This window comes from Thalassophryne amazonica, chromosome 19, assembly GCF_902500255.1.
Source record: "Thalassophryne amazonica chromosome 19, fThaAma1.1, whole genome shotgun sequence".
NCBI lineage: Eukaryota > Metazoa > Chordata > Actinopteri > Batrachoidiformes > Batrachoididae > Thalassophryne > Thalassophryne amazonica.
In genome coordinates, this window is record NC_047121.1 from 33,893,166 (window position 1) to 33,906,146 (window position 12,981).

A 12,981-nucleotide genomic window follows, 5' to 3' on the forward strand; every position below is an offset into this window, starting at 1 on the left:
CATTGAGTCTCGGAGGAGAAATTGTGTTTATCATTCTTCTAGAAATGGCAGCATAACCTTCTCAAATTATTTTCGTAAAGACAGTCACCCATTTTTAGAGACCTGAGAAACCTACAAGCCTCACACTGACTGATACAATTGACTGCAAAACATAAAAATATAAATGAATAAACTGAAATCATGGTACTAGAATTCCTATCAGCTGTAGTCATCGATGGACATCTTACCTCATTGGATTTGAAGCTCTTTCCCTGCATGCCATGTTTCCAGAAGGCCAGGACGCTGTCTTGAAGGCATACTGTCACCAAACAAAGATAAAAGGTCTTGTAATAGCATGCAAGAAAGTAATCGCCACAATATAGCTAATTTAATTAAAGATTACATGTAAGCACTGCGCTATGTATGTACAACACCCGGCAAGAATTATGGAATCATCACACATTGAGAATGTTCAACCTACTTTGTCTTTTTTGTTCAATAGCTAAACATTCTGGCTCTGTGGGTCCTCAAACAAATTAAATGTAATAATGGTAAATTGTTTTCCAGATAAAGCAGAGGAAAAGAAATATCGAATCACTCAGTGTTGAGGAGAAAAAAAATTATGAAATCACCTAGTAGTTTGCTTTTTAAAACAAACACTGCTACAAATACAATTCTGTCTGAAGTTAGAGTACTTTACAGACATTAAACACATTAAAGTGTTTCCACAGGAATGGTATATCAACTCAACGACAGCATCGACAAACAACCCGTCTCTCAATCTGAAAATCTGTGGTGGAAATTTGAATATATTGGTTCATGGTAAGATTCCATCCTGGAAAGTTGATATGTTAATCACTATTCAAGAAAGTTGGAACCTAACTAATGGAGAATATGGCTTTTCATTAGTGAAGTCCATACTACACAGAATTCAGGCCGTCATAAAAGCCAGAGGACGAGCAACCAATTATGGATTGTGATTTTGTTTCCTGATTATTCCATAATATTTCCCTTAACATAGTGATTCCATGTCTCTCTCTCCCCCCTCCCACACTTGATCTGGAAAAAGTTTGCAATTAATTACTGTTGAACAAAAATTGTTTTGCATCATCTCTGATTTATTTACTACAGAGTAACAAATAGCTGGGCGAACATCCTCTACATGTGGTGATTCCATCATTTTTGCAAGGGGTTTTAGTTGGAGGCTAATAAAATTCTCCATTTGTAAATAGAACAAAGATTGTTACATTCATTTCTAATAAATCTAGAACTCAGTGTTTGTTGACATAACCAAGGACTGCTCCCCCAGACTGTCCGATTTAAAAATACAGCCAGTCCTGTAAATCTGTCAGCTTGTAATGCAGACCATTTGGTAAACACTTCCTTGTATGGCAGACGAGCTCAGCTGTTATGTTGTCGGTTCTCAGTCCTCACATACATATAGTGTATGTATGAACTTCTTTTTCCACACACACCTGTGACTGAAACAGTCGTCTTTAAACCTACCAACAGATCCAATGCAGAAGTCAAAACTGAGCTCAGATGCCAGCTTCTTGTTAGACTTTAGTTTGCCCTGGAGATTAACAATCTTCAAGTTTTCTGCAGACACACACACACACAAAAAAAGGTCATTCAATGACCTTTGGACATGATTTTTCTTTTCTTGTTAAATATCAAAATTAAAACAGCTGGTTGTGCAAGTGATACAAGACAACCAACCTAAAATCTACAGCAGACAGCAACAGAGCATGTACTTACGGTCCAAACACACCAACACTGTGTCTCTCTCCAGTTGGGTAACATGGATAGCATCCACCTGCTGATTACCTGTGGGAAGAACAGCTGAAATAGTAAACACAGAGTTTGTTCTTCCATGAATTTCAAACAATAGCACAGATCATTTTTTTAGGCCACATTTCATGTGCCTGGTTATTCAAAATGTACAAAAGCCATCAAAGAGGACACTGTATTTAACGACACTTTCACAAATGTATCTGAACACAGCAGACCTGCTTGATGAATGAATGTTCTCAGAGTTCTCCCTTGTCAAACTAATGCAAATGTAGAACAACAACCGGAAGAGCTCCATTTCGATATTGCTTTGAAAATCTGGGCAGACAGGCTGTGGTGTCTTTTTGACTCATTTGGCTGCTGTTATTCCGTCAGAGGAATATCAGGAATATTGTCAAAAAAAAAAAAAGCCTAATAGAAAACTGCAGCTCATACTGCTATCAGTTTACTTCTACTTCTACTGCTCATTATCTTCATGTGGACAGCATGGTGTCTCAGTGGTTAGCACTGCTACTGGGGTCCTCAACACTCAGGCACCTGCGTGTTGGATCACGCACAGAGAAATGGGCCACATGGTCAACGTGTCGAAGCTGATGCTCCCTCACAATGTGAGTGATATTCCTCATCTCAGTCACTGCTCGTTTAATACAAAGTCATTGCAGTGGTACCCAAGGATCCTCCAAAGAGACCTAGAGCTGAACACAATAACCGCTGGGATACACTCCAGTCCCCTGTGACCTTTAACTGGAATAAGCTGGTTTAGAAAATGGATGGATGGAAACAAATGTAAATAAATGAATAAATGTATTTTATGTATTCAATTTCCCTTATTACTATATTTTCTGGCATCTGCACAAACAGCACACAAAGTCAGTCACTAACAGCTACATTTTATAAACTTGCGTTCAAAAAAATCTAAATTTTACAATAATAGATTAAACACGAAATTTATTTCCCCCCAAATTACAATGTATCTGTATGGGATCTGTACATCCAACTTACTTGTTCCAATCTCTGTGAACCAGGAGGATGAGGAATTCAGGTTAATGGTCTCAAACTGGACCACCTGGCCTGGCTCTGTGCCCTGGCTAATGGCCACACACACCAGGGGATACTCCTGCTCTGGGACCACCAGCATCTCAAACACCTTCAGCGGACTGGGAAGAGGAAAGTCAAAGTGCTGCCCCCAAAAAAGAGAAATGAAATGTCAAGGTAAGTTTAAAAATGTTTTTAACATTTAACCACAGAAAAGACACAGCAAGAAGTACTCTTGGAGGAAAACATGGACACCAGTAGAGGACATCCATGGATGAAGCACAACCTTTGAAGAGGGAAAACGTACTGACTGACCTTGATGAGCATAAACCTCTGCATGGGCTCATACCACTGCAACAAGACAATCCCAGACTGCAATGCTCCACACAGGTACTTGTGGCCTGTATAGGGGTTTCTCACTGGAAAATTAATGAGAGGAAGAGTGTAGTGGATTGGGGCTAAATTAATTTGTGACCATGAAAAACGAGCACTAAAAACATTCAAGCACAATTTTCATAATTCATAATTTGAATATAGTTAATGCAGTAAATGAGGACATGTCTGCTACGGCGATGTGCTCTTGTCTATTAACACATTTTAATGAAGGAAGAGTAGGTAAATAAAATGCAAAAAGCAGGCGGAAAGGAAAGGCCACTCACCAATGCAACATTTGTGACAGCCCTTTGTGTCGGGGATCTTAGTTGTCAAGGCAAATCTCCTGAGGAGAGAAAACAGTCAAGTTGTTGTGAGTTCAATCTTAAAAGAGCTGATGACGTCTAGAATGAGGGAAGTGGGCCAGTGCTTCTCCTTTTTTCTACACAACTTCAGTTGTTTGTCAGGATGGGAGGCAGGAAAGAACAAAAAGGGGATGAAAAAGGAGGACAGTGCAGCAGACCTGAAAGGTCGGGGAAGTTATGACTATTAATGCAAAGGATGGAGTTTCTTGACAAAAGTTTTCTGATTGTGATTTGTGAGAAAAGATTTAGATTTAGAATATTAGGCCTGATAATTTTACCTGGGCAGTATTTTGTCTGGGAAGCGGTGAGTCTGGAACTGAGCAGCGAGACCAGGTTTTCTCAGCTGTTCAAACAGCCCGATGAGATTGTGAGAGTACAGCTGGAAGGTTTTCCCTGAAGCACATTACAGTACATTCAATCATCAACTGTATGGGTTAAAACATAAAATGCATGTTGCTTTAAGAAAGAAAAGACTTTCACTTCACTGTCTCGTCCATTTAATTTGTGTTATTAGAAATTTTGACCAGAAAATACACTACTGAATGAAGAGCAATAACACATTTATACTTCTAGAATTCAACAAAACTAGAATCCCATAAAGCAGCTTTGACACTGAGAAAGGTTAGATGTGAACAGCGGTAAAAACAGGACTGTGATGATGACATGAAGCGTGATTACCTTCTGATGAAGCCAATTAGTAGAATATCAAATCAAGTAGAATATCAAATCAAGCCAGTTGAGGGGAGGATGGACAGTGTCCAGGGGAAGAGCAAAAAAGAACAGAGGGTAAGTATACCAAGACATAAATTGTTGAAGGTAAAATCGAAAGTTGACCTGTTTTGTAAGCCAATCCTCAAGTGTTAAACTGAGAATGAGATTGGCCAACAAAAGACAGTTTGGATTCAAATAATAGATGATTTGAATTTCATGGCAACAACTCGAGAAGCTTCCCATAATCGCAATCAACAGCTGCTAGGGGTACAACAGGGCACAGAACCCACAGTTCAGATCAGACCACAATTTTTAGTCAAGGGCTGGATCATTTTTCAGATCAGCAAAAAAGGGGAGATAAATATAACTTTACTTTCCATCTGGCACACCACTCTGTAAAAGTCAGCAGCAATGATTAATTGATAACAAATAAACTATTAATAGACTATTAAATTAGTTGACAGGTATTTTGATAATCAATTAATCATTTTGAGTAGTATAAAAAAAAATCCAAACTCTGAATTCAGCTTCTTAAACATTAATACTTTACTGTTCATGTTACTATGTTTTAACTCCTATCTGGCAGTAAACTGAGTATCTCTGGATTTTGAACAAAAGAAGACATTGGAATGTAACATCTTCTGTTCTAGTTGATCGACAATAGTCACCATTTTCTGATTTTTTAATGAACCCAACAACTAATCCATAAAAATCGATTAATTGATCATGAAAATAATCATTTGTTGCAGCCCTACTTTGAGCCACGTGTGCCTCGACTGCATTCGGCTCCGGATGCCATGGGGAAGGAGCCATGCACATGCTGTCCCTCAACTCCTGATATTTCAGAGTGATTTTTTTCATGCTTTTATGCCAACATGCTCCATTCAGGTGAACACACAACTGTTTCGTTTTCATTGCAAATCTGCACTGAGATTTTAAAAACAATTTCACTGTGGCAATAAATCAGTATTCCACACTATTATATAAGCTTTGCAATTAATGCAAGATCAACTGTGGCCCGTTACACCACTAACAGCTAGCACAAAATGCAATTTAATTTTGAAGCCAGTACATATTGTAATCTCTAAAGCTTGACAAGTTTTAGTCTGCCATCAGAAGAACAGGTTTTAAATCCAGATATGTCCCTGATGAGTCACTGTGTTAAAAGGAGAGAACTCTAACTGAAGCTCCCTGACAGCAAGTAAGAGTTGACATTCTAGGACTGCAGATATGGAAAGACTCTGTTGCTCTTGGAAGCAGCCAGATAACAGAGGAAATAGAAGCAGCAGGTTATGGCAGTGAGTAGAGAAGCTCGAGGACCTGACAAATTCATTACTTACCCGATAAAGACATCAGGTTGTTGTTGATAATATACAACCATGTACACCTCCTTGGGAACAGCTACAAGGGAAATTAAATGAAGATGGTACAATCACTGTATAAGCCTGCTACCAGTTTTAAAAACAGAACAGAAACAATTAAAAGGAGATCACCCCTTTAATTGTAAATGTAGACATATAGTCTGCATAAAAACCTTGTCACATTTGTAAAGGCTTAAAGTGGATCTCTCTTTAAAAAAAGTACTGATTACATTTGTTTAAATGTTGTTACCTGTTCCATTGTGGCTTCATGCAGCTCATTAAGATTCAGCGTGTAGATGCCATCCTCTGTCCCAAAGATGAGGTACTGATCTAGACAGAAAGAGTGATCTTATGTAATCACAGGCTTTACTATAACAAGTTATTTTGGTGTGTGTTTTTATATTTTGTAGTGCTTGAATAGTTTCTTTCCCCTTCCTTTCTTAACCTTTGGTGTCTGGATGGATCCAGGACGTAGCACAGTTGATTTTAAGTGGACAGCCATCGAACACTTTAGAAAAACAGGCTCCCATCTGCAATTAAAAACAAATATATACACATCAGTATTTGAAGTACTTTGGTTGTTGTTCAGTGAAGTGCTACTATGACAGCTAAAGTTTAAAAGGGATGGAGACGAGCTATGCTGAAAGAACCACAAAGCAGGAAGTGTGTGGATCACAAATATGTACAGAATGTGCCGCTTTGGGTCAAACAGAGTGTAACAAAAGCACCCTGAAAACCAGGCCAGCAGCAATGTGTGCAAACTGTGAGGAACAAAACACATGTTACACTCACCAGTACTTTAGGAGTGGGTGGAAGACCATTGATAGCTGGTTTCTAAAGGTGAACGGGGGGAAAAAAACAAAAAACAAAAAAAAAAAACATAATACAGCAGACGCAGAGCCCATACAGCAAGCACATATTTGTTAATTTTAGCTAGACAATTTGAATTCAAAACAGTACTGCAGCCACAACAATGTGACAAACAAAACAACAATGTGAAATGGTATTTAAAGTATTTGACAAAAACAGACACCAAATTGCACTCTAATTATCAATCCAACACAGGGAAAACATAATATCTGATGTTTCAGTGCTGTTTCAATCAGCTGTCTGAAAACATAACCAATAAAACAGGATCTGGTACAGACAAAAAGCATTTTTATCCAGATACCCAATAAAACTGAAGACAAGATTCACTTGACACACATACTATGACATAAGAAAAATATAAATCTCACAGGGAATTCCTTCTTCTCCTTCCGGTGTAGTGGTGGCTTGGGACTGCCTCCATTCACACTGCCTTCTGAATCAGTATCTGTCATGAAACAACAACTTAAAACTGTACTTTCTGTATCAATGATGTTATAAAGCACAACAAATTTACAAAATCACACTACAAAACATCACTATCAGGCAGCCTTACTTTTACTTACTGATTTATTGAGAGCTTGAAAAGAGGTGAAGGCTATTTTAAACACGCAACACCGTGCAAAAGTTTTAGGCACTCAGAATGTTTGATATAAAGTGTTTCAAGTTTTTCTTCCTCGATAACTGCATTCTAAAACATATAAAACACACACTCCACAGGAAGCTGCCTTGGAAGTGAAATATTGGAATCACCTGGATCAGACGCATGAGACAAAAGGCCAGGACTGCTGACGCTCACAGAAAGGAAATCTGGGGACGAGCGCTCAACTTTGATGCCCTGCTCAGGAGTACTCTGTCTGCGGGCTGCCTGGTTATGTCCATTCGCCGAGTTAGGGAACCGCCGTACTGTCAGACACCGCTCATCATTAAGGCCAAGTTCCTCTGATGAACTGTTTAATCGAGGCTGTAGATGGATGTGGTCAAACAGCGAAAAGGGGAAAAAAAAAAAAAAAAAATCTTTTACGCTTTCAGCACACATGCCAGAAAAGAAAAAATTACAAAGGATAAACACTTTTAAAATTACAGATCTTACCTTTGGAGGCAGAGGAGGAGGAACCCCTGGCTTGAGCGTTGACCTTAAAGGAGAATGACTGCCACTTATTTATTCTGAGAGACAGACAGTCCCACCAGAAATTTGTGATGACAGGATTTTCTCTCTCTCTCTCTAAGCGAGAGAGAGAGAGAGAGAGAGAGAGAGAGAGAGAGAGAGAGAGAGAGAGAGAGAGAGAGAGAGAGAGAGAGAGAGAGAGAGCTACAAAACTCCCTCTCTACATGTATATTGGTTGAATTCTTTATTTTTCATTCTAATCACTGAATTCCTAGCACTGCAAATTTCTGGAGGGTCTGGACAGTCACAGCAGTAAGGAATGGTCAAGATGAAAATCCGATCATATGATTTCACTCACAGCTCTGCATCTTCAAAGGCATCTTCGAGGTGAGCAACGTGTCCGCTGCAGGATACAAATGGAATATTCAGCGTATAACACACAGCTCATTACAGCCCGGAGAGATAATTATGTGACAAACAATTCTGAAGAATCTGTACTTGGATTGTAGCTCTAAGGGAAAAGTAGTGATGCGAGGAGGAGTGTGTATACTGTAACCCAACACTAGAGCATCACAGGACATGGCATTTTGCTTATATCAATTTAAGCGCTCACTCCTATCAAACACTTCACCAGAGGCAGTAATTAATTACCCATAAAGTTACCCTAAGAGTGTCACCATCACTGTGGTGAAGGATGGTTCTATTCACAGATAGGTCCGTGCATAAATCCACACTCGTGCATCCAGAAGTACACACATCGCAATCACACCACAAATGATGAATGGCAGAACGTCAAGGACGGTGATTCATGGACATGAGGGACTTTAAGACTGTGAAAAGGGAGGGGACGAAATAACTGTCCACTGTGACGCATACAACCCGCGGTATGGGGTGGGGTGGTGGAGTGAATGGCATACAGTACGTCAGCACACAGTGTTAGTGTTACCGTTGGAACAATTCGTCTTCAACACTTTTGAGAAGGCTCCTTCTTTGCACAAGACCAGAGAACCAACACAGGACAGAAAGAAGTGGAAGAAAAAAAAAAAACAAGTCAAAGCACAAGGACAGGTGAGGACGACGTTACAGGCCAAACCAACAATTCAAACAGAAGACGGGGAACAGCCAGGTCATGCACAAAGGTTACAGTAGCTGCAAGTGAATAAGCAGGTTAAAGCGACAGACAGTCAGGAGCATCCAGAAGACAATGTCTGCATATCTGCACTCGCAATAACTTTATCAGATTACAGAATCACATAACCACTGAAGCAATCCATTTACAAGTTTTTTTTTTCCCATTAAAAAAATAGTTTTTCTCATTTTACTCCTTCACCTGATCTGGATGGATGGATGGATGAAAAGAGCAATAATTTAATCAAGCAGATGCCACACACTTAAGAGACCATCTATTTCATAAAAATCTGTTATGGTTAAAAAGAAAGGAGGAAGGCTCTCTCATCGCAGTTTCCAAGGATTACCTGCTTGTAATTCCACCTTCTGGAAAAGGACTCCATGGAGACGAGAAGTCATTATCTTTACTCACATCCTGTGGGAAACCATATAGCATAAAACACATTTTTTAAAAGACAATTTATTTTAAATTTTAAAAATAAGACAGACTGAAGAACTCATAATATTTAACGAAACTGATGATTATCACCATTTCAGAGTGAGCTTCGGTTTCCTTGCGGAGTGGTGGTTCAAACTGGAGCTTGTCGACTATGAATGAAAAATACTGACTTCAGTTTATATTTTGCATGCACACACTAGAGGGCATCAGTGCCCAAATGTTTAAGACACAATAAACCACAGGTGACCCCTTTAGAATTAGTACAAATGCAGAGGAAAACACTCTTCCAGTCCACTGTTAATGTGAAATGTGACTGCAGATTAAAAAAAACTTCCACTGCCGTTCCAAAACACCAGAATTATTTTATGAGAATATTAGTCTACATCTTAAAGACAAATAGGTCATCAAAGACAAACACAGATTAAATGATATTAACCAGATACTGGAGACCAACAACACATAAATTAAAAACAAAGGAAATGGGTTAAAGTATCCAGTCCAAACATGATGTGATCCTGTTGTAATTATAAAGGTGAAAGAACCCATTCAGCCTCCAATAAATCCTCCCACATAATCAGCTTCTCATTTGTTTCACTGACAAAGAAAGCTTGTGTTCACAAATTCACACCACGTTTTGAAAACTGTTTTTCTGTTTGAGATAAGCTGGAGGTGGAGCTGCTGTCATATTTTAAATACAGGTAACTGCCAGGAGGTGAGTCACCACCAAACTTGGAGAGAGAGAGAAAAAAATAGAGAGCAAAGTGTTTGAGAGAGTGAAGTTGCACAATGAGGTGAGCTGTACAAGTAAAACGCCCTCGTTAAAATCTGATCAATCATTTACATTTTGTGTGTGTGTATGTAGCAGAAACGCAGGTGTCACATTAACCAATTTAACCCAACCGTGAAAATTCTAAATGGGTATCCACACCATGCACAGAACTCACCTTAATACTGCCACTTCATTCACAGCAGGCTAGTATGTGCTTCAACTTATCCCATTTGTCAGGAGGTTTTAAGTATTGATTTTGGGCATTATAAACACACCGTCTCACTACACTGTCACTAACCTGCTTCCCCCCAGTGTCCCTCAGTGAAGCTAGGGCTCGAGCATGGCCCTCCTTGGTCTGTCCCATTGTTTGCTTCATGCAGGAGGGAAAGTTTGTTAAATGTGAGAAATACTAAGAAAATTAACTTGATTTGTTTTGCTTCTGGTATAAATGATCATAGCTCATACACACAGGAAGTGAAAAGAAAACGACAAACAGCATAGAGATCTATTTGGGATTTCTACTAGGGATGTCCCAATTCAGTATTTTTATAGGTAAACAATATCATTTTAATAATCCCAAAATTATATCCAACACTCTTTGTTCAATCTATTGGTTGTAATCATCTTATTTCATATTTGATCCTTTATAGCTCTGTAAGCTACAGTTAATGACCTACTGTGTCAGTTTGTACTTGCTGCATCTCACTTTGGCATCTCGTCAATGAGAGGTGGGGGGGATCGACATAACACTCAGTTTTAACACAATTTCTCCAGTACAGCTCATTGCTTATGCGTTACTGTATTCTTGGACAGCATTTAGACTTTTCTTTAGTCACACATTTACAGAAGAACGAGCTACTTTAGCTTTTGTAACAACCATAACAGGTTTAATAGCATTATATAAAGTCCGGTTTATCAATAAATTGGACATAAAGCTCTTCAGGAAGCAGCAAGGTCTAGGTTTTTGTAAATGTGGACACAGATGGATGTATATAAACTATTAAAAAATTATTTTAAATGATAAAATTTAAAAAGTGTGTGAAGCGCTTTGAGGCAACTCTGTTGTGATTTGGCGCTATATAAATGAAAATAAATTGAAAACTGAATTGAAAATGGAAAAAGTGCAGCACACCAAAATATTTGTACAATTTTTCCTTAATTTTAATGACATTGTACAACTGTCAAAAATATTTATATGTGTACATTGTGTTTTTTTCTTAATATGCATGTTGTGCAACACAGGAAAAATAGGTAATAATTTTACATTTTAATATTTTTAAAATGTGTTGAACATAACCAAATTTATATCTGCATATACTCAAAATTATAGGACTCAGACTGGGGTCTGATAATCAGGACATCCCGAATTTCTACTAATGAATATGGCAAACATCCAACAAAGACACTCTACCTATGGAATGTTATCACATAAACTGAAAATGATGAAATTACAACCAGCCACAGTATTGGGACGTGACAGGCACCACCGAACACTGGTTACATTACAAGTGCATAAGAACTTACCTTGGGCTGCAAGTTCATAAAAATAAATTACAAAACAGTTTCTGATCAATCCTTTGTCACATTCACAGTCAACAATTGCAGATTAAAAAAAAAAAAAAAAAAAAGATATTTCAATGACCCTTTGAACAGGGTATTTCAACTTCTCCAATGTGGAATGTTTTATGGTGAAGTAAAAGCAGCACATAAAATAACTTGAGCTGCACAGTGGCATTGTGGAGTACTGCATTCACTTTCTCCTCAGTGAATCCTGGGTTATTTTTGTGCAGACTACCACATACTGTGGTATGGCACAGTGCCAGACAGTACTGCAGGATTAGGTGGATGACCCACAAATAAGCTGCTGGACCTTTATGGGCATAAACTGACAGGGTGACTAACACACAGTGCAATGACAGGACAGACACATGGCAGCAATGGGTCTGTTCACAAGACTTTGTAGATGTAACAGCAGTGAGCCTTTTGGAAAATACCTCTTCACTTACAGTTTATCTCTGAACGCGTCCTTTCAGCTCTGGCATGTTTGTTGGTGGATCGGATGGTGTGTCTGACTGCAGATAGGGGCTGACAGAAAATAAAAAAGATTTAAAGAACATGAGACAGGTCTGCACATTGGAAGCAGCACTTGACATGAAAAGTGCAGAGTGAAAAATATTTTAATACACTTAATGCAACTGTGAACTAGCACGGCCTTGAGCTATAATAACACAATTATTGTTTTAGATTTATATCATGATGATTTAGGTACACTTGTATTGCAGAGTTAGTGTTTTGAAAATCATTCTGAAACTTCCTTGTCAAGTACAGCAAGCCTAGAACTGCATGTGCAGTTTCTCTAAAACATGCTCCACTGCTTGCAATCAATAGCTGTCAGGGCTTATTCGGTCATCGTGGCCGAGACAGTGGCAGTGCTGTCAGGCCAGGAAAAGTTTAAAAAGGCACTGGTACCACCTCTTTGGCCATCGCTTAAATGTGATGGAAATGGAATAATAATCATGAGAGGGGGAAAGGAAGTGGAAGAAATAGTTTCAGCAGAACATGAAAACACAGCTTTTTTCTTGCAGAGCCAAGTCAAAAGAAAAAAAAAAAGTTATAGTAGTATTATGCATTCACTGGTGACTGTTGTGCAATGTTGTGAATTAAATGCTATTTTATGAAGATGTTAGCATTCAAGTGATTTTCCTTAAACAGGTTTTTTTTAATGATTTATTTGGATTTTCTGTATTAGATTTGGCAGTGTGCCCATACTGTGTTGTTAGCGGTGAACACAACCCAATTGTCTTCCATATTATATATATATATATATATATATATATATATATATATATATATATATATATATAAAGTAGCATTAAAGTGTATGTGCCAAAAATAGGCACAATCACTAAAAATGATGAAATGTTGATATTTAAAAAAATCCTGAACAATAAAAGTTGATAAGTGCACGGGTGAAGGATAAACTACAGCTGTCTGAAGCCTGTGCTCTATTTCAGCCCTGTTCAGCCCTCAGTATACAAACACATTGTTGCTACGTC

The 12,981-nt window shown here is 38.4% G+C and overlaps 1 protein-coding gene across 17 annotated transcripts in view; it reads right to left on the reverse strand.

The window, feature by feature from the left end:
* Positions 1 to 12,981, reverse strand: part of map4k5 (mitogen-activated protein kinase kinase kinase kinase 5) — a 66,281-nt gene that overhangs the window by 6,290 nt on the left and 47,010 nt on the right. For 2 of the 17 annotated variants that reach the window (XM_034194975.1, XM_034194973.1), the window contains exons 14-35: positions 11,932 to 12,010; positions 10,224 to 10,295; positions 9,247 to 9,305; positions 9,065 to 9,132; positions 8,536 to 8,577; positions 7,948 to 7,992; positions 7,575 to 7,617; positions 7,235 to 7,445; positions 7,038 to 7,061; positions 6,853 to 6,929; positions 6,407 to 6,448; positions 6,060 to 6,144; positions 5,865 to 5,944; positions 5,594 to 5,654; positions 4,221 to 4,223; positions 3,821 to 3,935; positions 3,465 to 3,523; positions 3,121 to 3,224; positions 2,773 to 2,950; positions 1,738 to 1,821; positions 1,486 to 1,578; positions 228 to 298 (exon numbers count right to left, since the gene is read on the reverse strand). In XM_034194975.1, the coding sequence (XP_034050866.1) occupies positions 228 to 298; positions 1,486 to 1,578; positions 1,738 to 1,821; positions 2,773 to 2,950; positions 3,121 to 3,224; positions 3,465 to 3,523; positions 3,821 to 3,935; positions 4,221 to 4,223; positions 5,594 to 5,654; positions 5,865 to 5,944; positions 6,060 to 6,144; positions 6,407 to 6,448; positions 6,853 to 6,929; positions 7,038 to 7,061; positions 7,235 to 7,445; positions 7,575 to 7,617; positions 7,948 to 7,992; positions 8,536 to 8,577; positions 9,065 to 9,132; positions 9,247 to 9,305; positions 10,224 to 10,295; positions 11,932 to 12,010 (1,695 nt within the window). The remainder of the gene's footprint in view (positions 1 to 227; positions 299 to 1,485; positions 1,579 to 1,737; positions 1,822 to 2,772; positions 2,951 to 3,120; positions 3,225 to 3,464; positions 3,524 to 3,820; positions 3,936 to 4,220; positions 4,224 to 5,593; positions 5,655 to 5,864; positions 5,945 to 6,059; positions 6,145 to 6,406; positions 6,449 to 6,852; positions 6,930 to 7,037; positions 7,062 to 7,234; positions 7,446 to 7,574; positions 7,618 to 7,947; positions 7,993 to 8,535; positions 8,578 to 9,064; positions 9,133 to 9,246; positions 9,306 to 10,223; positions 10,296 to 11,931; positions 12,011 to 12,981) is intronic. The other 15 variants (XM_034194976.1, XM_034194978.1, XM_034194977.1 and 12 more) reach the window with 15 other exon arrangements.